The sequence below is a fragment of the Scleropages formosus genome, chromosome 7 (genome assembly GCF_900964775.1).
Source record: "Scleropages formosus chromosome 7, fSclFor1.1, whole genome shotgun sequence".
Taxonomy (NCBI): Eukaryota; Metazoa; Chordata; class Actinopteri; order Osteoglossiformes; family Osteoglossidae; genus Scleropages; species Scleropages formosus.
Genome location: NC_041812.1, coordinates 29,471,163 through 29,498,712, shown reverse-complemented (window position 1 = coordinate 29,498,712; position 27,550 = coordinate 29,471,163). Strand labels below are relative to the sequence as shown.

General features: G+C 43.9%; 1 protein-coding gene across 6 annotated transcripts in view; it reads left to right on the top strand.

Moving 5' to 3' along the window:
- phf21ab (PHD finger protein 21Ab) overlaps positions 1-22,224 on the top strand; it is a 51,389-nt gene extending 29,165 nt beyond the window's left edge. For 2 of the 6 annotated variants that reach the window (XM_018743395.2, XM_018743394.2), the window contains exons 7-19: positions 6,873-7,019; positions 9,933-10,187; positions 10,635-10,721; positions 14,435-14,740; positions 15,175-15,288; positions 15,622-15,673; positions 15,783-15,862; positions 16,210-16,270; positions 18,881-19,047; positions 19,685-19,840; positions 20,298-20,373; positions 20,502-20,605; positions 20,833-22,224. In XM_018743395.2, coding sequence (XP_018598911.2) covers positions 6,873-7,019; positions 9,933-10,187; positions 10,635-10,721; positions 14,435-14,740; positions 15,175-15,288; positions 15,622-15,673; positions 15,783-15,862; positions 16,210-16,270; positions 18,881-19,047; positions 19,685-19,840; positions 20,298-20,373; positions 20,502-20,605; positions 20,833-21,210 — 1,983 coding nt within the window. In that variant the 3' untranslated portion in view covers positions 21,211-22,224. Of the gene's footprint in view, positions 1-6,872; positions 7,020-9,932; positions 10,188-10,634; positions 10,722-14,434; positions 14,741-15,174; positions 15,289-15,621; positions 15,674-15,782; positions 15,863-16,209; positions 16,271-18,771; positions 18,795-18,880; positions 19,048-19,684; positions 19,841-20,297; positions 20,374-20,501; positions 20,606-20,832 lie in introns of all 6 variants that reach the window. The other 4 variants (XM_018743397.2, XM_018743396.2, XM_018743398.2 and 1 more) reach the window with 4 other exon arrangements.
- Positions 22,225-27,550: the final 5,326 nt, after the last annotated feature.

Here is a 27,550-nt window from a genome sequence, read left to right as displayed (position 1 = left end):
GAGTATTAAAAAAAAGAAAAATTAATATGCCATGCTGGTTGAGGGAGGGGGGAAATCCTGGACTTTTTAACGTAATTGGAAATGAAAAAGCATTCAGTGTTGAAGGGAGATCATGAATATGTGTAGCATGCTTTGATGTTTCCACTGAGTCCTGTCCCACAAGTGCTTATTATTCCTGCGCACATATTTTTGTCCTTTTGCTTTGTGAATGCACTTCTCTTGACCTGTAGCGCAGCCGTCGATGGAGGTGGAAACAATAAGGAATCGGAAGTCGGAACTTAGAGGAGTTAGCCCCGCTACCGTTAGGGTTTCATAATAGGTTTCTGTGAAGGAACAAATATGAATACTGATATTACTGGCAACAAATTTCCAAAGGAGTGTGGGGGGTGGGAGCTGCTGTCAGGGTGTTCCTGTACCTCATGTGAAGGCAAGCAGCCCGTGTAGAAGCTAATGGGTGGGATTTCTTTATCCGTGCTCTTAAATGCAAGCAGTTGGGACTTTAAATTTGCACCAGGAGCACGCTTCTTTGTTTTCATTTCTTGTTGTTTGACTGCTAACTACATTATGATCCATCAAATCATGTAGCAACAGGCCAGTGTGAATCATTTAATGGGAACATACAACACAGGAAATGTACATTTCTCCGGCTTTATTGTGATTACAGAATCATTGATACCGCACCAGCATACAGGTCCCGCAAATTGGTGTTCGTGTCGTCCCCCCCACCCCCATGTTCAAAATGTTGCCATAAATAAGCTTTACGGGAGTGGTGCTTGCTGCTTGTGTAGTGGTTACAGCTGCTGCCTTTGCGTTCAAAACATCGCCACTTCAAATCTCACCCGCTGCCATGGTACCCTTGAGCATGGTACTTGTCCTAAAGATTTCTCCAGTAGAGCTATCCAGTTGTATGTCATTTTGGGTAAATTGATGCAGGTAGCTTAACGTGTGAAGTCACTTTGGAGCAGAACGTCTGCTGAATGAACACAGGTAAATGAAATGGTGGAGAGTGACTGGCTACGCTGCTGACAACAGCTGCTCTCATCAGGTCATCTTTCTATCATAACACATCAGAAAGCAGGACACGTCCTTCAGTCTTTGTCCGGCGTTGACAGATGCTGACGCTGGGGGAATAAATAAGTACAATTTCAGAGAGAACCTGGCAAACCTGACGGTTGCTTGACGCTCCATGATGTAAAGAGTGCTGATAGAAGTGAAACCTTGTTGTCGGAACGGAGCCGTTTTACTCCATCACTTGTGTCCTCAGCAGTGCCTTCGCAGTAGTGGGGAAAGGACAGTGTTGGCGCCCGTCCTTCAAAAGAGCCATGGGCACTGTTCCTAATGAATCGGCCTCTCGGAAGCTCATTGTAGTTATTGTTCCGTATTAATGTGAACGTTAGCTGAAGATGCACCAAATGGCACTAGTTATGCAAGGAACAGCTGTAAAGAGGATCCGATAACCAAGGGACACAAGCAGTTGACATACTTTCAAGCAGCACTGTAAATGTTTGATTTACTTAAGCTTGAGGAGTGACCAAACGCACTTCGCTCGTTTACTTGGACAAAAACACACACACATTTTCAGAACCGCTTGTCCCATACAGGGTCACGGGGAACCGGAGCCTACCCGGTAACACAGGGCGTAAGGCCAGAGGGGGAGGGGACACACCCAGGACGGGACGCCAGTCCGTCGCAAGGCACCCCAAGCTGGACTCGAACCCCAGACCCACCGGAGAGCAGGACTGTGGTCCAACCCACTGCGCCACCGCGCCCCCCTGGACAAAAAGTTTCACACAATTTAAAAAAAAATATATAGTTTTTTGTTGTTGTTTTTTATTTAGCATCATTTGATTTCTCTGATGTATGCAGTCAGTTGTTAACTTGCAGTACATGAATAAATGGCCTGAACACAAAGCCGTCTCGGTTGTGGTCCACCAGGGCTAGGGATGAGAATCACGTCACGTCGAAAGGAGTCTGTCGTCGTGGTGAGCCCGGCTATGAGGTGCCACATTTCCTTCTCAGAAGCATGACACAAGTGTCGGAGACAAGAGGCGTCTCTCATGCCTCGCCTCTGGAGGAGGGCCGGTATTTCTCACTGACCTGCAGCCGTATGCTTTTGGGGTTATTCTCCATATGAGCAGTTTGAAATTGGGTCGTGCTTGCTTTCTCAAAACATCTGCTGTGGTGCTAATTCGATCTCGCTGCTTAATAAATCAGTGTCAGTGTTTAATAAGTAAGCGTTTGGCTGGAAGTATTAGTAACTAACTTGTAGAAATACTACAGTTGTGTCCTGAAAGAAGCTTTTGGGTGCCATTTCTCTCCTAGTGGCTCTGGACTAGGCCACGGTGCACCGTTTGGTTTACTGCAGTGAATTCGGTCTGCTTACCATCTGTTGGAGACAGCATCTCAAAAGTAAAGCGGTTTTAAAAAAAAAAAAAGAAAAAGAAAGCACTGACGCTCCTAACGCTGCCAGTGAAGTAGCATGTAGTGAAAACTAAAATCAGGCTAATATCCATGACCCATATCAATTAATTTCACATATTTGATGTGGTGTCATGAAGGTTTATAGTTCTTCAGTGTGCGACACAAAGAATGGAGTTAAGGCACAGTACACTACATTTGCTGGATCTCTCTTCACTTGTCTGAATGAGTTATGTAGTGAACAAGCAGACTGCACTCAGTTGTCACACTGCCCACACTGGCTCTCTCAGATAAGAGCAAGTGCATCCTCTAGAAAGGTTAATGGACTAAATTAAAGAGGAAAAATTAACTGCTCTCTCTGCACTGCTTGTGTGAAGAAAGCTGCCACTCCCAGGTGCCTTAGCAGTAGGGTAGTTATCCTGAGCATGCAGGGTGTAGGCACCCGTGATGTGTTCTACAGGCGTGTTGTGTATACCACACGTTTACTTTTCTCCGCTCGTTTGCGGCGTACATGAGGGTTTCCTAGCCCAGACACAAGCATGGCTGTGTATTTCACATTAGTCCTCTCTTCTCCAATGTCGGTTAAGCCTGTTTAGAACTGGAATCTGGGTGCCGTCCAAATTTTGTGTTGGACGGAACACGTTTTTTTCCATCTTAGCGTCTTAACTTCTGTCCGAATGAATCGATATTTGAGTCCTCAAGGGATGCTGTGCTTTGTAAATGCACGCTCTGGTGGGACAATTTAACTAGCTGAATTGTGGCTCCTCAAGGTTCTTTGGTTGCCTAAGGAGTGCAGGGTGTTGATCACAACACTGGGACTGGCAGGAGGAAGGTTTGTACATGAGCACTGCACCTTGTATCAGCACTGTCATACAAGCAGCTTTCTTCTACATGTTAAGCAGAGTATAGACCCAGAATCTGAAGCGGACAGGAGTTCAAAATGAAGACGTGATAGTCGATGGTATCTACTGATGACCACCACAGATCCTATCCCATGATGCACTTAGAACTGGAAGAGCCAAGTAAAAGTGTGCAGGAGGCCTCTCGCATAAAGCATCCGGGACTAGGGAAATATGGCGCACGTCTGGCCGAACCCTACTCGCTCCACCCAGAAAATCCACAAAAGGTGTATTGCACGAACAGGGTCTTGACGGAACAGACAAGATTATTTTCCAATGTATTTATGCGACTCTGTACATGTTTTTATTTGTTGCCCATAATGGAGATAAATTAAAATGTTTGAAACGTAGTGGAAATCTACAGGATTAGTTTCCCTGTTTGTGCTTTTGTTTTTGCTATGTAGTATACATGGCTCAATCCCAAAAAGCTTTCATTAAAAACCATTCCATTTGTCATATTCATCCTGAGAATTTCTGCAGCGTGGACATTTGTCAGGCATGTCAAAGCAAGGTAGAATTAGTTGTGGGTAGGGCCACACAAAAGCCTTGAGATGCTTCTGAGAAATGCAACCGTGACTCAGGCCCCTGCTGTCCAGTCCCAGTGGGGTGCGATGATAAAACAGCCAGGTGGGTGTGAGGGGAGCTTTATTCTGATGTGGGGACGGCTACAGGAGGCTGACCTTTGACTCTCCAGGTCATAGTGGCATTAGGTGCTTTCTCCAGAGCGTAAGATGGCTAGAGAAACCCTGGCACTGAATTACACTAGAAAGTGAAGCCAAAGGAATAGGGGTGATGACCTGTGAAGTGTTTCAAGGGTACTCTCCATTTAAGTAGCTTTGGAGGTGCTGAGAGTCGTATGGGCAGTATGGGATTACCCTGAATGCAGATGTGCTGGGTGGTGGGCTTTGTGTCATTAATGAGAGGGCTGCCTTGTGGAGGTTGTGTATTGGAAAGGGTTCTCTCAACTTCCTACCTTTCTGATAGGGCAACAAAGGCTAAAAGCTGAGCCCTCCGCAGACCCGCAGCGCATGCATTCCATCCATCCATCCATCCATCCATCCATCCATCCATCCATCCAAGCAGTATGCCTGAAGCGACAGCACAAAGGGATAAGACAGACTGCGCAGCGCTCTTCGGTAGAGTGCGAGGGAAGCCAACAACTGGGAACATCACATTTTGTTTCGAGGCCAGCCTTCGGGTCTCGCATTTCCCCTAGGCTCTTGTGGCTCGCTGTCCAGAGCTCACAAGCCGCTGCACGGTCTCTGTATACGTATTTGTTGTCCAGTTCTCCTGCATTTGCCTTTTTTCCTGTTTGTTTGCTCGTTTGTTTTTGGGAATCGGTAAATAGGACCACGGCTCTGCTGCTGACTTCCAGCCATGCCGAAGCAGCTCGCACACACTAAATGGCAGTAAATTTGTCAGCAAGCGAAGCTGCACCTGTGCACCTGCAACATAGCAGCGGAAGGCATCTCTCGGCCACTTTCCGACCACTTGCCTTCTCCATGCTGGCATTTCTGTGGCTGTCCGACAGGAGGAGCTGCGAATGGGTTTCCTTCTGTGATCCCGCGTTAGCACCGTTTGATCCCCGCAACCTTTTTAAGAGGATTATCTTTCTCTATCATTTCAGGCTGATCCTTCAGCTTCAGTGTGAAGCTCAGATGTTGCCAGTGCTTTGCCAAACCTGCGCTGAAGATACAGCTGTTATTTTGTAGACAGGAAAGGCAGAGCCATTAGGTTCCGTTAAATTCAAATTTGATGTGTTCTGAGCCACCCAAGACTTGTCAAGCCAACAGAGGTTTTTTTTTTTTAAAAGACAGAATTTTGAAGGTTTGAAACTTGACAATGTAAAAATAAATTACTTGGGGAAAAAAAAACTAAGTTGTAGTATTAAAGGACAGTGATACTTTTCTCTACTGATTTCCTATGCCTCATGACAAGTTCCTCTTTGTAGAGCAGACCTGTCATTAGAGCATCTCAATGCTGCATTGTTCCATGAGGCCATACTGTGTCTTCCAGCTGATGAGCAGAACTGTTCTGCTTGAAAGACAGCCCAGTGTAATCATCTCCAACCCATTTTCAGTCAATATTCAATAATAGACTTTAATAAAATGAAATGATGGCCAATTTCTCCAGGTGAAATTTCATTTCACCACTGTGTGCTGTATGTAGTGGTGCTCAGAGCCCTTTAAATAAATGATTTTATTTAGTGGGTCATGCTTGTACGGGAGGAACAGTCCACCAAATGTAATTTTTTGCCACAGGTGTCTTCTGCTGCACCTTTTGCATCTAGCACTGCCTCTGATGTATATCTTGACTGTATCTTCTACTTACCTACTCGCCGTTTCTGACTGGTACATTGTGGTGCCAGGAGGCCACGCCTCCCTCCTCACATTCTCTTCTCCAGCCGCTCAAACGTGATACTGTGCACTGTGCAATTTGCAATTTCCTCTTCCCTGGACAGACGTGCTGCCTCTTTGAGAACCAGTGATGTGTATCATTTCTTGTTGGCTCTAGAAACATTGAAAAGTAAACAAATAATATGTGCACCATGCATGACCCCCTCTCCATTAGTGCTACTTTCTTCAACATGGATGTTTCCTTCCTAACTGAGAACGTGAAAGGAATTGCTTACTGTCCAGTAGCATTATGTACAATTTTTCTAGTGACACCTCATTAGCGTCAAGGTCACTTTTGTGTACGGTTACTGAGATAGAATTTCTCTTAAATCCGTTGGACTTTTTTTTTTAAATATATATTATATATGTGTTTTCTTCAGGCTTCTGATAAAACTGAAATGATGAAATTGTACCATGAATTTTAAAGCTCAGAAAAATGAAACCCTTTTTTAATTATTTAAAGAAAAAAAGCATAAATTCTGTTGTGCTGTTGATATGCCTATCTATGGAAGTTGTATATAGATGTATTTAAAGCAACGGTGCTGTAGCTGAAGTTAAATGTACTGCGCGTTGGTTGTTTTCACCTTGTATCGTATTGTTCATTTCAGTTCTATTTTTTCTTGATGCCACGAATCCTGTGTTGTGTCACCATTCTCCATTCCTTAAAGTGTCATGATAACCTCTGCATGAAAAAATATCACATTCCCGATGCTGTACAGAAAACGATGTCCCGTACATTCTGTTCTCACTTTGTGGAATGAGTTTTGAGAAATGCCTCAAAGTACTCACTGACCAATGGAAGGAAATTTGGAAAATGATAATACTAATACATTCTATTTGGAGTGGCTGAAGGAAGCTGCTATTCGTTTTGCTCTTTTTCTTCTTTTAAGCAATGGGGTTCAAATTGTAATCTTTCAAAAAAGCAGTTATGCTTAAATGATAGTATACTGTCTCAGAATGGTAATTTAATATAGCTGTATAAGTATTTACTAAACTGACTGTACAGTTCAACAGAATAAAGGTCACGAGACAGTTCCTTAAGGTGCGATGCCAACTATAATTTGTAAGGGTAGAGTTACGCAAGAGGTCAATGTGTTCCCCTACTTGCAGTGTCTTCCCGGAGCCCTACCTCTGAGTCCCTCTGTTGTTGCTCCTCCAGAAAAAGGTGGTGGAGCAGCTGCGGAAGGATTTGCTGGTGAAACAGGAGCAGCCAGATGCCAAGCTCCAGACTGAAAGCAAAGCACCAGCTCTGCCTGCAACCCCAGCCCCGCCATCGCTGCCCCCACAGAACCCAGGCACCCAGCAGGTAGTGATTTGCACAGCCCGACTGCAAGGTGCCGTCCGTACTTCGCCGTGGCCGCTTGCGTGCAGCAGCTTTGCGCTTTACTTTATTGTTGAGCCTGGATCAAACACAGGTCCTTGAAACCTACCCTGAATTTTAGTGCTCCAAGCTCCTCTTGGAAAATGCCTGTAGCAAGCCAGTTTATTCTTTCTCTCGTAAGCATCGCAAGCTGCCCAGCTGTGGAACATCTTTTCCCTCCAGCTTGCTGGTTTCATCCATTTCTTTTTAGTGGAATGGCAAAGAGACACATAAGCCTCTGTCAGCAGTGCTTTTTCATCAGCCCCTACAGTACTGTGCAAAAGTCTTGGGCACTTAGATGTTCCACAAAAATATTTGTTTTACACCATCATTTAATGTCTTCTGCATTAGTGTCAATGGGAAAGAGCATATTTTAGATTTCCAAGCATTCCTTTTGCAAAAAGTTACAGTATTACAGTAAGGGTTTTGTATGTCATTAAAGAAATTACACACGCACGCAGTCTAAGACCGCTCGTCCTGAGCAGGGTCGCGGTAAACCGGAGCCTAACCCGGCAACACGGTGTGCAAGGCTGGAGGGGGTGGGGATGCACCCAGCACCGGACTGCAGTCCATCACAAAGCACCCCAAGCGGGACTCGACCCCCAGACCTGCCAGAGAGCGGGACCCGGCCATGCCTGCCCCACCACCGCTCGGGGCGGTTGTTGACGATCGATGGTTGCTAAGTTTTGTAGGAAGTTTATTAATTAAGAGCATTATTTTTGGAAGCATTCTCACTGTAATTTTTCACCCCCCCCCCAAAGAAGTGCCTAATACTTTTGCACAGTACTCTACGTTTACATGCGAACTAGGATTCTTCTCCTCAGCTGTGGCACTTAAATGTGAATACGGCGATTCCAGTGCTGAAATATCTAGCATCAAAAAACTACGAATTACGTGTTTTCGGTGATCTCCACAATCCTTTCCTCGCCGATTGCTCTCTTATTTTGTAGCGAGGCTGCAAGAACTTCTTTTGTTTGCTGCTTCCGTGGACTTTTTTATTTTATGAAGTAAATCCCCAACAGCGGAACTCGTCTAGACCTCTCCTGCTTATATATTTATGGAAGGATTAGAATGTGAAACGTTGCCGAGGAGTTGGAACGCGTTCAGCGGAATCGTGTCTTTCGCACGGTGTGCTATCGTGAGGAGGGCTTGTGCGCTGGGAGCCTCTCTTGGTTCTAAACCAGCAGTGACCAAACGTTCCCTCTGTGTTTGGAAAACTACTCTGCTTCTACAACGTACATGCATGATCAGAAGCAAAGCTGTTTTGGGTAATCAAGGTGTTTTTGTATGGATCGCTCTTATTTGTTTATTTAGGCGACTTTTTTTTTTTTTTTTTACGAAGCAACTTAGAATTTTCGGCTTCTATGCTAAACTGCGTACAATTATTTACCCGGTCATTTGCGTGAGTAATTGTTGCTGGAGTAGTTTTAAGAGAGCTGCTTTGCTCTAGGGTTCTGCAACAGTGTGCTACTTGCTGCCCTTGAACGTGGTCATTTACTCTGCTTTCTAGTGTAACATCCTCACTTGAGAGGTCAGCACACTTGAGCTGGAGCTGTGGAAGGCATGTGTGTAGAGTTTTCTTTTTCTCTCCCTCAGCTGTGGGTGCTAGTCATGTCAGAGAGCATCATTGTCGTCATTGTTTAGCTCACGAAAATGGTGATATGACATATGCAGTAGTATGTGTACTGAGTACTTAACTGAAAACCCGGGAAGGGTTTATATCCCCAAGATGATGGCGTTTGTCACACTACTCGCTGGAGGGAGCATATTTGCTTTTCTGCTATCACGCTTTTCACCATCTACATATCGCATATTGTTTCAGGTGATAGCGCATGACTAATATAGCTGATATGAAGTGGAACCGGCAGGTTGCCGTTCAGCCCAGACAGTGATCCTTTCTGGACAGTCTCTTGTGGCAGGACTAACACCTGAAATGAGGTTGTATACATAGAGGCTCTCTTTATTTTCACATCTTCAGTACGTACGCGACGTTTGTTTGACTTGTGACAGTGCCGGTGGTAGTGTATGTTTTGAAATGTAATCATATATAAGAAAGCATATGAAAGCTTTGGAGTGCATCTTGCATTTCTTAATTTGACACAAACAGCATTGTGTACCTTGGAGCAAATCTTAGTCTAGAGCTGGTTTCCATGGAAATCCTAGGTTTGGAGCCATCTTCTCAGCCCACCTGGAGCCCCAGGGTAAGGACTGGATGCTAGAGGGACAAAGCAGGGCAGGAGCTCACATTAGGCCTCAGCCTTTCTCAGCCAGGTGGCAACTCCAGATAAGTGGGTATTGTGTGTCTTGGCTCCAGCTGGTGGCACTCCGCATCTGCTCACGAGGGAAAGTCATCCAAGTCCTGCCTTAGACAGCAGACTCTGCGCTGTTCCCTCTGACCCGCTTCCTGCTGCGTCTCCGTTGGTAGGCTAGAGTGCTTTGGACATCCCGGAGGCCATTTATTCGCTGGCTGCAGAAAGGGATTACCCCTTTGCTCAAGACAAGGAGTAGAAGATTGTCAGCTGGGTACCATTTGCCTTGCGTAGTTACATTCTCTCGCATTAATTGACACAATTTTAACTACACTTCATATTATTAAAAAAATGTTGTGTGTGTTATTTTTTCCTAGTCAGCTGACACTTTTCTCCAAAGCAACTTGCAATTTGAAGCTACTTAGTGCATTTATCCATTTATAGTGTTTTTTTTTTTTTCCCAAGGCTAAGTAACTTGCTCATGGGACCTACAGCAGGAGGTGGGATTCAAACCTGCATCCAGTGAGTGCAAGGTGGCAGTTGTAATGGTTGTGCTGCCTGCTGCGCTGTGTTAGTTAAACCGAGTTCCTCCTTCTGTCTCTCTCTGTAGAAGACTGTATCCGTCACGCCAGTAATTGCCACCAAGACCCTACCTCTGGTACTGAAAGCTGCCACCCCGGCGATGCCTGCTTCTACCGCCTCGCAGCGGCCCACCGTTGCCATGGTCACAGCCATTAGCAACAGCCCGAAGCCGAGTGTCATCAACTCTGACTCGCAGAGCGTGCCGGTCAACCTTCAGACGTCCAGCAAGCTAAGCGGTCAGGGGGCCGAGGCTGTGAGGATAGTGTCAAAGAACGCCGTTGTAGTAAGTATGACAAAAATCCCACAGAAGCGCCTCGCTACTTTGCTCATTTGTTCAGAACGTTAAGCATCATATCACTCCTCTTTGAAGCAGTGTCAAGTTGCCAAAAAATATTCCCTTGTGTTCAAAGTGTGTTTAACAGGAATGTTGTTTGAAAGGTCTACTTTAATGATAATGGCAAGCTGTGAAGACAGGAAGGAGCTTTAAAGAAGAAAATGCCTACAAAGAGGTTACACATTGTCTCTTTCTTCGTGTTATTGTTGCCATGAGTTATTGCTGCCTGTGACCAGCTCCTTTCATCGCTCTTCTCAAGCAACAGAGAGAGAGGGAGCGTTGTATGTTGCCACTGAGCAGGGCGAGTGTCGGGCACCTTTTCTCCATAACCTGTATCTCTGGTGGCAGTGCGGGGTTCGCCTCTCTGCTTCTAATAACGGCGTGGTCTCGCTGCAGGTGCAGGCCACAGCCACCCAGCCTATCAAAGTTCCCCAGTTTGTCCCGCCTCCCCGACTGACGCCTCGACCCAACATTCTGCCACAGGTTCGTCTCTGTGAATCTGCCCCCTCCCACATACCCGTCACGCTCTTCCCCAGCAATCTTCCACCCGTGGGTGTCCTAACCACAGAGGGGGAAGGCGAACGAGCCAGCGGCCGTCTCTCGCTAAAGATCTACAGGGGCCATGCACTAGTTAAAGGCTCCATTGTACATTTTTGTTGTTCAAAAATACTGCACTTTTCAAAACGCATGAGACAGTGTTTGAAAGTCCCACTTATGTCAACTCATCATGGAGTAGAGTTGTTTGTAGAATGCACGCCATCGTTCAGAGAGGTGTCGATCAGACCTCCGACACGGTTGCATCCCTTCCGTACCGTGCGGGCAGAGACGAAGGGGGCTGCGTCGGAGAAGCGCTCATCTTGTCTTTTAATGTGTTTCCGCACGGTGGCGCTCTCGCTACTTGAGTGCGATGGGGAGGCGGACACTCTTCTCTGAGCAAAGTTCGCACATAAAAGTCAGGTCTCTTACAATATTCCGTCAGAATCTTTCAGGTATTTCGTATCGAAAGAAAGGGCTACGCGCGATATCTGTCCTGCCAGTAAATAAGACCCTTGCCTAAGTAGAAAGTGCGATTGAATAAGGAATGTGTTCAAGGAGCATCACTTGTGTGGCTTTGTCACATAATGCCTGTGCATAACGGACAAGTGTGGCTTTTACATTATTACTGTTCCATCGTATTTAGAGGACGTCTGTGTCCAGGGCAAATTGTTATGCTGTATACACTACGCTCGACTAGCTGAAGTCATTCATTATTTATACAACAGAAATGTGACACATAGACACGCGACAAGCAGTTTAGTTCGGTCAGTCTTTGGTCTGGATTAATGCAAGAGCGCACAAAAGTACGAGGGGACGCTACAACATTTACTGAAGTGCATCCAAGCTCAGTGAAACTGCAGCTAAAATCCCACTGTCGCAGGCACAGTCAGTTCTGCTGAAATAGTCATGTTCCTATGAAACATGACGTTATGCCAATTTGTGTAACAAAAATAACATTTTCGCTGGGGAAAATGGGGTTGGGACAGAGCCGATAAAGTACGCAAGTCGTTCGCAGAAAATTTAGCACACCAAAAACTGAAACCTACCAAAAACAAAACGTGTTGCCTATAATGATAAAGCACCTGAAAATAATTAAAGAATATGCCAGCTTGTTGGTGCCATTCCTGCGCTCTCTCATTTGTGGAACACAGTTTGTAATTGTGCACAGTGTTGATTGACTAAGATGTGTGGTGTGCAAAATGCACTGTTTTTACTTCTTTGAAAGCACTCCGTGCATTTATTTACCACGCACTTTTCTCCAAAGCGACTTCCAGTGAACTGTATGTAGTATTATCAGCCCACACGCCTTATTGACCAAGGCGACTTACACTGGGTCACTCATCCATGCATCAGTGGAACACACTCTATCTGTCACTCATACACTATGGGTGAACCTGAACAACATGTCTTTTGACTGTGGGAGGAAACCAGAGCACCCGGAGAAAAACCCTCAGTTACATTTATTCACTTAGACACTTTTCTCCAAAGCGATACCAATGAACTCTATGTAGTGTGATCAGCCCACACACCTTATTCACCAAGGTGACTACATTCCTAAATACACTACTTACAAGGGGTTACACATCCATGCATCAGTGAAACACACTCACTCCGTGACACTCGCACACTATGGGGGAACTTGAACAGCATGTCTTTGGACTGTGGGAGGAAACAGGAGCACCCGGAGGAAACCCACGCAGACACGGGGAGAACATGCAAACTCCACACAGACTGAGCGGGGATCGCACCCACGTTCTCTCGCACCACCCAGGCGCTGTGAGACAGCAGCACTACTCACTGTGCCACCGTGCTGCCCACCTTTTAAATGTAAACGTGTAAATGTTTACGCTCAATAATCCCGTGATTATAACTGTTGAGTAATGGATAACTTTACGCAGCTACGTAATGAACTCGGATACATCCGGATTTTACTTCAGCATTATAAGCCATCTCCATTTTGCCCGCTAAAATATTTTCTCGTCTTATATCTTGGCCAGCAGTGTTTAACTGCAATACAGTGGATGAGAATTAAACACAAAATGCCAACGATGCCTGATGTGTCAAGCAGTCACGTGACTGAGCATCCCGTGCCTCATACACTCAGCTCTAGGCATTATTTTTAGAATGGCATCGCATTTTTTGCAAATCCCGCAAGCAAAGGTTTGCAGAATGCTAATTGCGTTCCTCTGTTCGTTCGTTACATAACATCGAAGTCGCATGAAAGTATTGCAGCAGAACTGACTGTACTTTGACAGTCGAGCACAGGCCTGTGAGATTCTGGCCTCCAGAATGATTGATTGGTCAGTTTTTGACCAAGTGCTGTTAATGTAGACTGCAAGAGCCCTTCCTGAAACCTCCACAAACAACTTGATACCGTTTCAGTTTTACTGCTGTAGTTTCCTCTTTTCCTTCTTTTCTCTTCTAGTGTGGACTATAGATTCAGTTTACGTATACACGTACATTTGTTTATTAATTTATTTATTCATCAGACGTTTTCCTCCAAAGTGACACACATCTCAGAGAACAATGCAGGAACAGTCGAAAAGGTTGCATTATAGTAGCACGTAGAGAAGGCCATTCAAAACGAATGAATGCTGTCATCCAGGTGTTTTTATTTTTATTTTTTTTTTTTCTAATTTTCAGAAAGTTACAAAGTGTTCATGCCTTGAAAAAGTATACATTTTGTGGTTTGAATGTAAGCCTCATACTCTACATCCAGCTCTACTTTTACATCAGTGTTTGAACTTTCAGTGTTTTGAAAACTTCAGCATATATTAAACTTCTATAGATCCTACTTAAAATAGACTGCTATGAATTGTATATACCTTGTGGACACCCTTTTGAGTAATGTTCTTTTACCACAGTTTTATGAACTCTCCAATTTCCCCTGTGGTCTCTGTGCATTCCCATGGTTGTATATGCATGCATATTGTTCTTTCTTACCCTCTCTGAAAGTGTGGGACAAGTCAGAACGTATGCAAAATTTTTAGAGTCCTCACCACAGCCTTTGCTTATTAAAAAATTTAAAAAAAAAAAAAAAAAAAAATCATAGCTGAAGTGTATTCCGGCCCCGTCTTCCTAAACCTGGCTCTTGATTTGTGCTTGTGAAAGTTGCCTCACACTGTTAGTTCACCTCATTGCGGCATCATTCACTTGAGTCATTCTGTGTTTCTCTTACAGACACCACTAGAGGGTGGTTTTTGCTCTCATCACTGACGTCGTGGTGGGGCGCAGACCACCTTTCACACTGGCAGACCTGTTAGTTGAGATGTTTCTCAGTTGAAGTTGGTACATGCAGGACTACTGGAGCTTTTCGGCTCAAAAACACGCTGTGTATGGTTTCCAGGAACTTTTTAAATGGGCTAGTGTGGTAAAAGTAAGAGGTTTCATGCTGCAGCAACAGGTCCATTGTTTCACACAATTGGCTGTTGACTTTGAGAACTGCACAGAGTCACCGTTTCTTTTCGTCTGCTCATTGACTTTTTAAGGAAACGAACCAGGTTCCACAAAGCTAAGTCCAAAATGAAACCCTCCCTCCTGGGCATTGTTGCTTACAGCTCCCGCGCACCAGCACCAGGCCTATAAAGGTGAATGTTACTCCAGTGCTGTCAGGCGACTGCAAACAGCTCAGTGCTGACTGCGCTCTCCGTGTCGAGCAGGTCCGGCCCAAGCCTGTCGCGCCCAACAATGTGCCTATCGCACCAGCACCGCCACCGCCCATGATGGCTGCGCCGCAGCTGCTCCAGCGGCCAGTGATGCTGACCACCAAGCTGACAGCCAGCCCGGTGGCATCTTCAGCTGGCCCAATCCACCAGGTTCACATTGTTAATGGCCAGCCCTGCTCTACCATCACCAAGAGCCTGTCCGCTGGCCAGCTGACCGGCATAGTCATCACTGGCCCGGCAACCACCCACCTGACCGGTCCACAGACGCTGCAGATCAGCAGCGTTGCTGGGGACACCAAGGTGAGGAACATGGTGTAACCAAAGGACTCCGTTAGTCCTGTTTTTTTTCCCAGCATGAACTTTTTTTTTTTTTTTTTTCTCCCCCCTTGGCATGGATAATGCTTTCTTCTTAAAACAGCTATTCAGGCAAACATATTTAATTAATAGCAAACACATGACTGATGTTCACTACTAATGTTAGTAGAGGATTTGCTTACATCTCTTAGTACCTTTGAAAAACTTTTAGTCTAAGAAAATTTGTGTAAAATTCTCATTTTGCGTTAAGTTGTTTTCTATATTTTTATGATTATGTGTCAAAGAGACATAGGTCATTGAAAGTGGTTAAATGACTCATTTTCAACTGTTACTCGGTGCTAATGTCCTTGGCTTTATTACTGGTATGTTGTGTATACAGATAAAGATGCAGCATTAACTGGATCTGTTGTCCTTTGCAGACTGTTAAAGCTCAAAGTGGCACAGAGCAGAAGGTACCAGCTAGCAGCTCTTCCCCCACACCCTCCCCTCCTGCACCTCCTTCAGCCAAACCCAAGCGTGAGGAAAACCCTCAGGTGAGAAGGAGCAGTGTCTTGGCTGCTCTTGCTCATTCTCCTTCTACCCTTGTGAACCGGCTGGGCTGCTATGCTGTATATAGAACAATCCCCGGCAGAGCACATCTGTGTATATAGTAAATTGTCAGTTGCTTATTTACTAAACAGCACCCACAACACACTGTTGCACACGTGTGGTTGGGCTCCATCTCATCGGGTGCCTTAATTCAGGGTATTCCAGCTGTAGTTGTAATGCAATGTATATAACTATGAATGGTCTGAGAGCATTTCTGTCCTCTAAAACATATAAATCCGTTTTATTGATGATTGAACTGCGTCTCACTCCCACTACAGAAACTGGCCTTCATGGTTTCCCTCGGACTTGTCACCCATGATCATTTGGAAGGTAACAGATTAATGCATCATACCGTCAGCGTGTGATTATGGAGCTGCGCGTACAGCGCAACGGCCGGAAATGCTCATGTTCTGAGACGGTAGTCTCTTTCCTGTGACAGAGATCCAGAGCCGGAGGCAGGAGCGCAAGCGGCGAACAACGGCAAATCCAGTCTACAGCGGCGCCGTGTTCGAACCTGAGGTACCAGAAAGACATGCAGCACATACCTGGGATAGCTGTTCTCTTTATAATTGCTTTAGTCACTAAAACCAAGCTGTTTCATACAGCATCCCAAAGGGCTGAGTCCAGCAGGTTTTTCCAACTCTCTTTAAACCATTAAGAGCTCAGAGAGAGAGAGATGAATGAATTGAGTCGAGACAATCCACTGGTCCACTGCCCAGCTGGAACAAAAACCTCTTGGTCTTGTCCCTGCAGGGCTATGACTTCAATAGCCCTGTACCAGAAGTACTGTGGTGAAAAGAGCAGTTGTGTTTTCCACTGTGTTGGCTGCATAGAGCATGAAACTAACGTAAGCGTACTGTGTGCAGCGGAAGAAGAGCGCAGTCACCTACCTGAATACGCCCCTCCATCAAGGAACCAGAAAGAGAGGTCAGTATGAACGCACTGACTGCGTTGAGCATTGAAGGTAATATAAGGACAAGGAAAATGTTGTTTAGTCATAGCAGGCCGCTCGATAAATATCAAAGCGAGTCCGCACTGTGTGCAAGCAAAAGGCCAAACGGCACAATTTATCTTCCATTTTATCTTCCGTTTTTACAGATCACATTTTAACACTGGGGAGTTTTAATGAGGGGCGCGCTCTCACGATGCGATCTGTTTAAATAACGTGAGTGATGAGAGTTATGAGAATTCAGCCATTAGCTGTGCTACAGGACAGTTTCTTTGCAAGCTTTTTTGCCCACAAGACAGTGAAAATAACCTCCTCGTCCTCCAGTCTGAGAGAGATGAAACCTTTTGTGTCAAGCTGAAAAAGTGTGTTTTACGCTGGAAGGACAGAAGTTGACTTCATACACAATGATGTGACAATACAACACAACATGTCCCACTTTCAGTCACTCGACATTCCTATCTGGGACACCAGTGTTGTCGCCAGCAAATGGAGCCGCTCTAATTGTAAATTAGTCCGCTTGGTAAACAGACACATGAAACGGGATAAAGTGAGAGTCGTAGGCGCCGATAATGAGTCCTACTTTTTATTTGTAATTTTTTCATTTTGCAGTTCTTTCACGAGTGTAACTTGTGAGGGGCTGCCCTGTGCTCATTTCTCACACTCTCCTCAAGATGCTCTAACGTTGAGGTGAGACTTGTTACAGGTCAACAGTAAATTGTTAGTTACTTATCTACTGGAGGTGTTTGCCCTAAGAAAGACGTGTTACAATGACACATCTCAACCATGCCCAGGAATGGAATCGAGATCACAATATGTCCTACCAAAAAGTATCATATTTTAAAATAGATTGTCGTTACTTTATAGAGCTTCACATTAAAATCTGAAGTTCACTCAGCACAGTCGTTTGCCGTTCCAACCTAAAAAGTTGTGCCTCCGGTTACTACTACTGCTGTTACTGTGCAGTTATTTAAAGTCATGTTTCTGCGAATGAGTATGAATGTAGGGAAGCAGATAGCGTAGTGTTTAGAGCCACGGCTCTGCAATCTAAAAGTCCTGGGTCTGAAGCTGACTCCTGCTGTAGTACCTATTAATCAAAGTTCTTGCTCTGAATAGCTGTGGTTTAAAAAAAAATTATGCAGCTGTGTAATAATTGCTGGCAGTTTAGTGTACAAACCAAACGTGAGAAGTCGCATTAGACAAAGGTGTCAGCTAAATAAATGAGTCCCTTACTGTAAACCAGGAGCGCACTATTCATAATGTGTAACTTGGGTAATAAGAACATGTTGACTTGACCATGTCTCTTGTGTTTGTAGCTACATTTTGTGATTGTCGTGCCCTGTGCTTTGTGTGAACTTTTGCCCCGTTGACAATTTTCTGTTCCTCTCGTGAGTGGAAGTGGCCCACACCTCTATCTGCTCCCTCACTCGCATCACCTCTGCTGTGATCAGTCAAGGTGTACCTTAGGAGCAAAATGACAGGTAGCCCCTGATCTGATCCTGCGGGGTTTTCTTTGTGGGATCTCGCTGTTGAGATGAACTTGATCCATCTGAAATTTGGTTCGGTTTACTCGAGGTAGACGTAAATTTCATCAGACTTTCGTTACTGTGGCAGAAAGGCCTCGTACATGCTCTTCCTTTCTCAACTAGTTCCCGCAGTTGTCTTTTTTTCATTTCTTTTTAAAATTCATTTCATATGGGAAATAAATGTTTTTATATTTTTAAAGAGGGCAGCCCAGTGTAGGTACTGCTGAGGCCTCACAGCTCCTGAGCTTATGGGTTCAAGCAATCTGTGTGGAGTTTACATGTTCTCATTGTGTTCTTGTGAGTTCTTCAGGTTTTCTTCCACAGTCTAAAGACATGTTTCAGGTGAATACCGGGGTGGTGGTTAGACCCTTGGATCCAGAGGTTCACAGTTCAGATCTTACCTATTGCTGTAGTACCTCTGAGTAAGGTACCTAACCTAAATTGCTCCTGTAAAAAAGCATCGGCTAAATGAGTAAATGTAGATTAATTGGTGACTCTGAATGGCCCGTAGTACGTGTGTGTGTGTGTGTGTGTGTGTGTGTGTGTGTGTGTGTGTGTGTGTGTGAGAGTGAGAGTGAGAGTGAGAGTGATGGGTCTGCGATGGGTGTTCCATCAAGGTGTACCCTGCCTCACACCTTTGCGTTTGGGGTATGCACTATGGCCCTGCATTGATCAAGCAATTATCACATAAATTAAAGAATGATTTTTAATATCATTAATGTAACCAAGTGAATCTTCAGTGTTTGTAATAAAGCAAAGATGTCTTTATTCTGCTTGAAAGTGACCTTTTCCACAGTAATGAGTTACTTTGGAGACTTGCAATGCAGCTGAAAGAGGAGAGTGCTCTCACCATCCTGCCATCGTCCATCAGCTTCTCCTGTCCAATCATAATGCATGCAGCTTCTTTCTCGCTCCCCTGTACTAATTTTCTGTGCTCCTCCTCCTTTTCACGCTAGCCAATGAGGACCCTTTGTCAAAGGTATGTCCAACAAATGTTTTTTTTTTTTTTTTTTTTTTTTTTTTTTTTTCTTTTGCCATTTTCCTCGTCTGTCTCATTTTACTCAGGTCGCCCTCCCAAATACAGCAGTGTTGCAGAGCTGAGCTGCGTAGCCCCGACTTCCCCCTTCAGCAGTCACCCCGCCTCCCCGGCCCTTGACAAGCCTGAGACGGGGGGTTGTCCCTTCCCCGCACACCCCCACACCCTCCCTCAGCCCAACCCTGGCTCTGGGGATGTAAGTAGCTGCTGGAGAGCACATCGCACCAGCCAGGGTCTTGATGGGCCAGCCCCCGACATTCCTTCTCCCTGGCCCCAACCTTAGTGGTATCCCTCAGAGAAAGCCTTATCCCCCTGCTGGGGAAGTTACCTTGATTCCATTGCACTTTTTGCATATAATACTTTCCATAACAGTATTTTGTTTTATTTTGTGTGATTTTTACATCCATTTGTCGTTGTTGTTTAACTTTGATTTTGTTGTAGTCTGCAACCTTACAAAGTGAACAGTCTTCTTACCTCTTAGATGAAGACTTGACCTCCAACTTTTATTATTCACTTGGGTAATATTACCCTTGTGGCTTTTTACCCATCTTACCACACTGAAAAACTGTAGTCAGGGCAACGGAATAAGGGCCTGTCCTCAAAACCCACAGATGACTTTGACTAAGCAATCATTAAAACCATTGTTCACCCGTGATGGACAGTAAACACACATGTAAGCGCTTGAGCATCTAAAGGCTATTGGCAACCAAAACAGGGAATGACGAAAGTGCTATCTCCTTTTAGCTCCTCCCCTCAGACCTGCCTCTTTGTCTCTGACTGGCCCGGCCTAAAGAACAAGTAGGAGTACTGATTGGTGCAATTCTTCCTGACAGGGAGACATCCATGAGGATTTCTGCACTGTGTGCAGACGCAGTGGCCAGTTGCTCATGTGTGATACGTGCTCCCGTGTCTACCACTTGGACTGCTTGGAGCCGCCCCTGAAAACCATTCCTAAAGGCATGTGGATCTGTCCCAAATGTCAAGACCAGGTAAACCCAGAGCATGAACTGCTCAATGGTCCGGCATGTACTGGAGGCCACTTTGAGCTGTGCTGTCAGTCCCCCCCAAACCAATTAGAATTGTTTAGAATAGTTGTGAGGAGGTCGCAGTTGAACAGGTGTGTAGATGAAGGGTGCCCCTCATTCAGAACTGGGTGCTTTTCAGTCTGCTGCTGATTACGGAGTGCTTCTGGGTAAAATAAGACTGTTCTTTGTAAGTTCCATCATGGTTCGTCAACATCCGTCTCACGGATCATTTATAAGTGAAAGATTGTCTTCCATTCATGTCTCCCACTCTATCTCTCTGTCTCTCACAGTTTTTTGTGCATTTAGAGCCAAGTGGTCTGAGGGGGTGTACCCCTGGATCCTCTTGTACGTGCAGTAGAAGTTGTACTTCTTTTAGTCACCATGAAAGTAACTCCACAGAAACTCTGCTGTTATATTTCAGATTCTGAAGAAGGAAGAAGCTATTCCCTGGCCAGGCACGCTAGCTATTGTTCATTCGTACATCGCATATAAAGCAGGTATTGAACCTGGGTTAATCAGTCCATATGGGAGGCCTGTTCGAGAGATGCTGCCCACAGAACAGGAACGTTGCCATGAAAATGGACGCTCCCTGGTGTTGAATACTGCTCAATGTTTCATCCAACAGCTAAAGAAGAGGAGAAGCAGAAACTGGTGAAATGGAGCTCAGAGCTGAAGCAGGAGCGGGAGCAGTTGGAACAGAGGGTCAAAATGCTGAGTAGCTCTATAACGGTGAGACTACAACCCGTGAAGGCACCTCCTCCAGGTTTCCTCCTGACTAGGAGTGAAGCCTGCAGAGCACAGAATGGGTTCATGGGTAGATGCTGTTGGTTAAATGTTTGCACCAGTGCAGTTTAGCTTCTCTGGTCATGTGTGTTGCCAAGTGAACTTCAGTAATTATCTGTGAGGGACTGTGTTCTGCCCCTCTCTTCATCCTTACACACTTCTCGCTCTCAAAGAAATGCATGGAGACCAAGAACACCATCCTGGCCCGGCAGAAGGAGATGCAGGCTTCGCTGGAAAAGGTGAAGGGACTCGTCCGCCTCATCCAGGGCACCAACCTCCAGCAGCCCCAGAAGTCAGAGAGCCATGATGGTATGGAGAAGAGCACAACAGACTGTAGGAGCAATGGCGACAGCAACGGCACCAGCACAGAGAGCCACGGCAGTAACACGAGCAGCAGCAATGCTGAACGCAGTGTGGACACTGACAGGGGAGCTGAAGACAACAGCAGTCAAGGAGACAGCAGCAAGAACAACAACAACAACAGTAAAACCTCAGAACCTTCCCAGAATCCTGTGCAGTCCCCCCTTGACATTTTGGAGAGTGCAAATTAAATGCTTGTTCCTTTTGGACCAAGAAAGAATCCATCTGCACCCTAAAAAGGTGCATCAAGTTGCCAATCGATATATGTACGTGTATATATGTTTTTTGTTCTGTTTCTTGTTTGTCGTTGGACTGTGTCAACTGTAGCTCTGCATCCCGAGTGCCATCTCGGAAACAGAGAGACGCTGGCTTTGGTGCCAACGTCATGCCAACTTGGTATAGAAAAATAATAATGTAGGATCATGATGATGATGGTGGTAATGTTGATGATGATGATGATGATGATGATGATATTCACAGTAATAGTTATAATTTAAACATCATACCAGTGTGTGCCTGCAACAGTCACCCTTGAGCCTCTGGTGGGGATTATGTCTAAGTTGTCCTTAGTCTTTGATTCCAGGAGATTTGGATAGGAAGTCATCCAAAGACTCGCTGCTATGCTGTGAGATCCAGCTCATTGTCTCCCAGGTGAACAAGAAGTGTCAGCCGCGTGCAGAGGGCAGCTGGCTCTGAGAACAGCAGCACTGTGTATTCGGGGAGCGGAATCCAGCGAGGTAACGTCGGGTTCAACCCGAGTGGGTCTTTGGGCACAGATCAAACGGGACAGCTATCATCTCTCCCCCCCCCCCCCCTCCACACACACCCTTCCCACACCAACCTGAAAGAAAGAAGACCCAGCCAACAAATCACTGGAACACCAGAGCATCAAAGATAACGCACCCTCACACCCCCTTCTCCGACAGGCTCGCCAGGTTCTCCTTGCTCCCCTCGCTCGCTGTGGGAGTAAACACAGCGATCGTGCAGGGGTGCTCACAGGTGTGGAGTGCCGAAGACAGAGTAGCATCATGTCCTGCCTGGTGACTACACCTGGTCTGTAGGCTCAGTCCTGTGTAGTGAGTTCTCTGAGCATCGGTTTTTCACCCATTCTGGACACTAATGGTGAAATTGCAAAAATGCAATCTCCAAAAATATATATATCTATAAATATATATATTTATTTCTTTTTTCTAAGAAAATATTTTCAGGTCTTCCTAGTGTTCAGAAAAATCAAAAGTGCTTTTCTGTTTCACACCAGTCATTTCTAATAAAAGGTATTAGAATAGATTCTGTAAATATGTTTTTCTTTCTTTTGTTAAATTATCTTTGCATTAAAAATATGTTAAATTCTGAACTGCCAAATGCTAATGTATCCAAATCCAGCAGGGACATGTCTTATTTTCTTGTAAGGTCAGTCAAAACTGAACAGTAAACTTGTATCTTTTCAGCAAATAGGGGAAGATCCTGTGGAAACGTCAGGCGTTTAGCATCGTGCTTCTTTAGATAAGAGAGACTTTTAATTCTTTAAAAGGACGAATCTGTAAGGATCTGTGACACACCGATATCCACACATGCTTAGTAGAGGAGATCAGGAGTAAAGCCCAACGTTTAAAAGCACAAGTGTGATCCAACACAAGTAATGAAAAGCATTGTATTTTTTTCGATTTCCCCCGCAAGTGCAAGCATTTACGTTGTGAACAGACGAGGATTTATGCGCTCCCAGCGTGGTGTCATTTGTTTACCTGTGAGTTTAGAAAGCCTGTCTGGGTCAAGGTGTTCTTTGTGTGTTCTTCGTGCGGCTCTGCTTCGCAAAGACGGTCGCAGTGGATTGTGATGTCGATTGCACGGTCCTCACGGTATGACACCAGAGTGGAAGAGCCCTCTAACGGCAGACTCTTTTAACGTCACCGTTTAACCCCGTGGGCGGGAAGGCCGCAGCCGAGGAAAATACGTGTCTGCTTATCGATGTGCTTTTTTCCACGTCCTTGTTGTGTCTGCAGAGCAGGGCTGCACTGTACTGATGCACTGTAACCGAACTTGTCATAAGAATCTGAGTAACCAAATCTCCATTTATACAGAAATGGATTTTTTTTTTTTTTTCTTTTTTCCCCAGATGTTTCTTTTTGTAAAACTCGTGGACAAAAACTTTTAGAGGCAAATCTGCATTGGCCCATGCCGTGTTTGGAGAAGTACAGTGTAGTGCTCCTGGATTAAAGTTTAGTTAAGTTTTTCAGCCTTTCTTTGGTCAATAATGCCATCTGTCTGCTGTTTTCTATTTCTGGTTCTCAATTTGGAGGGAAAATGGGAATTCTTTTTCCTTTCATTTCCTCTCGCTGAACGTCCTGTTGATGACCTGAACCGCTTGTCTACTCTTGACCACATATCGTTTTCTAACAATATCCCAGGAATATCTTCATATTCACTCCACTCCATGTTTGAAAGATGCAAGTATTTTTTATTTTTTTTTTCATAAGTGTTAGATATACAATAGAAAACTGTTGAAGCCAGTAAGTCTTTCAGTTTGTATTCAATAGAGAAAGTGCTTCTTAATGTTCTGCATTAATGATGTTGACAGGGAAACTGACATTTAAAGGTTTGCATGACTCAGCACGCACCATGCAGAACTAAAACGTAACAAATATTATTTTTCTCTCTAAATCTGTTACATTCCTTGGAAAATATGTATCTGCAAAGGAAATTAACACTTCACACAAAATATGGAAATTATAGTCTTAAAATGTTATTCTCCCAACCTTAAGGGAAAAAGTATTATTTAAACATTTTTATTCTCTTCCCAAGAAACTTAATTTCAATTGAGTCATGACATAAATTAGTGCTTTAATATAGTGTAAAAAGTCATTATGTTGCCCAATGTTAAATCTTAAAAATGTAAGGGCTTTTTCCTGAGTTGTTTGCTAAAATGTGATGCTGGCTAAAGTGACAAAATCTCTTAATCCCAGTCAAGTGATAAAATTCAGGCAATGTCTTCAGTCTTCACCCTGGGTTCTTTGTGTCATTAACAGCACGTCGTTTAATTTTCTCCCTTCAGTTTTTTGCCTTCAAAAAATTGTAGATTTTCTGACACCTTTTTATAAAAAAAGACCCTTTAGGCCATTGGCTTTTATTGTGGTTTTTCTTCAGAATGTATTTATCATCATTAACCTTTAAAATGTGTTTTTACAGATTTACTTACATATCTAACAGGGAAAGGTCAGACAACTTCTTATCCCATCTCCCCATCTCCATCTTATGTTTGTCCATTTTGAGCAAAAATTGAGACAAATTAGATAAGAAGCACAATTATGGATTATCCAATGCAAAAAATGTCTGATTAGTTTATAACAGGCCTCCTGAAATTCATGTCCAGTGGCATATAGGCTTTTTGTATGTGTTGTTTTTTTTTTTTTTTTTTTTTTTTCCTTTCCTTTTTTGTTTTGTACTCGTGGTGGTTGTCTTGTTCTCTGCCTTTTGTTCTTAATATGGAAAAATACTGTACAGCAGTTGCCTTAAGAAATGGATCCTCGTCTTGAGCAGAAGTTTGTTCTTTCTAGTATTGTTGGTCAATTTCTCGTGTAGTCTGTGTCCCGAGTGACTTGAGATTTACATTATGAATTGCATATTAGCCCATGAACTCAAAAGTGGTTTTAAAATGTTCCGGTGGCTCTAAGGTGAATTTCTCCATTGAAATGGAGACAGAATATTTATGCAGTTTGGATTTCATCTTTCTGAGCTGTTTACATGAAAGCAAAGGGTCTCACAAGGGTCCTCTGATACAGTCACTGACTGTCTTTGGGGGGGGGGGGACCATGGGGAAAGTTCTTTTCGACAGACCACATGCCAACATGACAAAGAGAGAGATTCAAATGGGTTTTATTGCCAGATTTTCTGATGCACTTTTTCGTTAAACGCCTTTCAAGTATTTTTTTCTTAGAAAATATATAGGTGAATCCAAAAAAGTATAGACACGTCTTTCCTTGCAAGACTCTACATCTCCTTTTTGTGTTAGATGAAGATGAGATTTCCATTCAACAGCTGAGGACAGTACTGATGGCTGACATTGCGTGTGGTTTTTCAGAATCCCAGTTTTTTTACGTTTCTAGTATTTCTGTCAAAGTGGATGCGATTTGCTCAAGTTCAAACTATCCAACAAAAAGATTCTTGAAGTCAGTCTAGAAGTCGGTCTGTGTCGAAGGCTGACTATTATGAAGTCAAGGTATGGCGTTGAAACTATGACATCTGTGAACCAAAACACACATTATGAGATCGGAAAGCCTTTCTACAGCATTGCAGCTGCTGCTGTCCACTAATTTAAACAAAACGTATGCCGCCTTATGCAACTTTTTTAATGGGGGAAAAAATTTGTTTTTAATAAGTGTAAACATTATTTTTTTAAAAAGTTATGTTTTTGGTTTTAACAGTGGCACTAGCTGTTAGAAAATGGTTTTATAATTGTATAAATGGACATTTGTTGGGAGGGGAAAAAAAACTCATTTTCTACTGAACAAATGTAAAGGGGGGGAAAAAAAAAAAAAACTAGTGACACTTCCAGAACCCTGTAATGCTGGTTATTGTGAACTGAGAACACGCGTTTCTTGTGACGTTTGTAACATCAAGAAAGGATTCAAAGTGTGTGTATGTTTTTTGTTTGTTTGTTTTTTTTTTTTTTTTGTTAATTATTCTCAAAAAAGAATATGAATAATAATACAACTTACTGGGCTTGAGGGGAAAAAGGGGGAAAAAACTAGAGCTTTTTGGGTAGAAGCTCATTTTTTCCTGAAGATTTAGTATGAAAACTGCCTTTGTTGATGCAGCGTGTCGAATGTCAGTGGACTTTTATTTCGGATGAGGACAAGGGTTGGACACTGTGCTTTGGAGTCCATTGCTCTGTAACCTTGGAAAGATGTATTGTGGGTGTGGGGGAGGGAAGAGAGAAATGAAACATAAACCATACACTCGCACACACGGTCATGTATTCATGTTCTAAAACTGATGTACCCAAAGAAAACATAATGTGCATTCTGCTACTATAAAGCCTTTTTATACGCATTTTAATACAAGCCACTTTATTGTAAACATTGTCTTTTTTTTGGTCCAACCCTCCCGTAGGGTAGATCCATTCCCCGGTTTTCCATTCGACCTTTGTTTGACCACATATCGGAACTTTGCTGCAGCAAAAAGTTTGATATTTTACATCCTGTTTTGGGTACTTAGTTGTCTTTCTCCAGACAACAGCTTGTTGGTAGTTAGTCGACTGTTGTACTAATGTTTGTGCAATGAACTCTGTTAATGAAATGTGGTTTCCCCCTCAGTTTGGCCCAGGTGAAATGAAGTGCCGCTACTTGCCAAACTGTGCTCCTAGAAAGGCCCCGTAGGCGCCAGGTTCGCGCAGCATATCCCAAACACGCAGCTGATCTCATAAGTGTATGGAGTCATGACAGTGGCCTTCTAGTATTATCTAGTATTGAGTCATTAGCACGACGCTTTGTCACCTCCACGACGTCCACTTTCTGCTCCTTTCCACTCTCACTGCCTCGAGGCACTGTCGTTTCAATCGGGAAGACCTATTTTCAGTGTGCGATAAAGGACAGGAAAAAAAAAGAAAAAATTCTTCCACCGTTTGTGAAGTCGAAACAAAGATGCATTGTAGCAATCTGGAGAAGCAGCAAGGGCATACCTGATGTGCTGAATTATGTGTAAATTGTTTATTACACAATCTGCATATTCTTCTAATTATTGTATTTTTTCTCAATTTTTAAAAGGAGTGTGTATTTTTTACATTTTGTTACAGATTCTTTTTGTTTTATTTGCCTGACATTGTTAGTGAACCACCAAGTTTCTTTACCTCTCCTGTACCTGAGCCTCCTATGTAATAAGTTATTTGTATGCAGTGTTTAGGAAATACTTTAGGAACGTTGGAAGTGGACATTAGGAGCATTTGATCAATTTGTATTTATTTATTTTACCATTTTGCTAAATAAATTGATAAAAAAACAAGCATGCAATCTCTGCCTCATTTTTACTGTGCTTGGGCTTCTCAATCATGGGATAACAGCAAAATACTTTTGTTAGTGATTTTTTTTTTTTTTTTTCCTTCCTTGTCAATAAGCAAAGTTTACACTTGGTGTCTGTTCTTGGTAGCATTTGTTTGCACTGTCTGAAATATTAGGTATATTATTTATATACCTGTTTACCGGTATATGTCTCTTCAAAGTTTAGGAAAGTATTTCTTCTTCGAAAACAACAATTATGCCAATTCCAGAAGCTCGGCCCAGTCTTTGAAATGCGCGCAATGCTGGTACAGGAACAAAACGCATATATTGTGCCTTGCCATCAAAAGCTGACACTAAATACTTTGGTATATAATTTTTAAGCCATTTCAATAATGTCTGCTGTTATGCAGTTAGTAAGTACTCATTGTGCATTGAGCCACTACGCAAAGCTGCCCCTCCAAAGATGTAGAGTAGCTGATGGCCCCTCCAGGCTCTGCCGGAGCTCCGGCGCTACCTCCCAAGTCATCTGTGGCATCCTGGG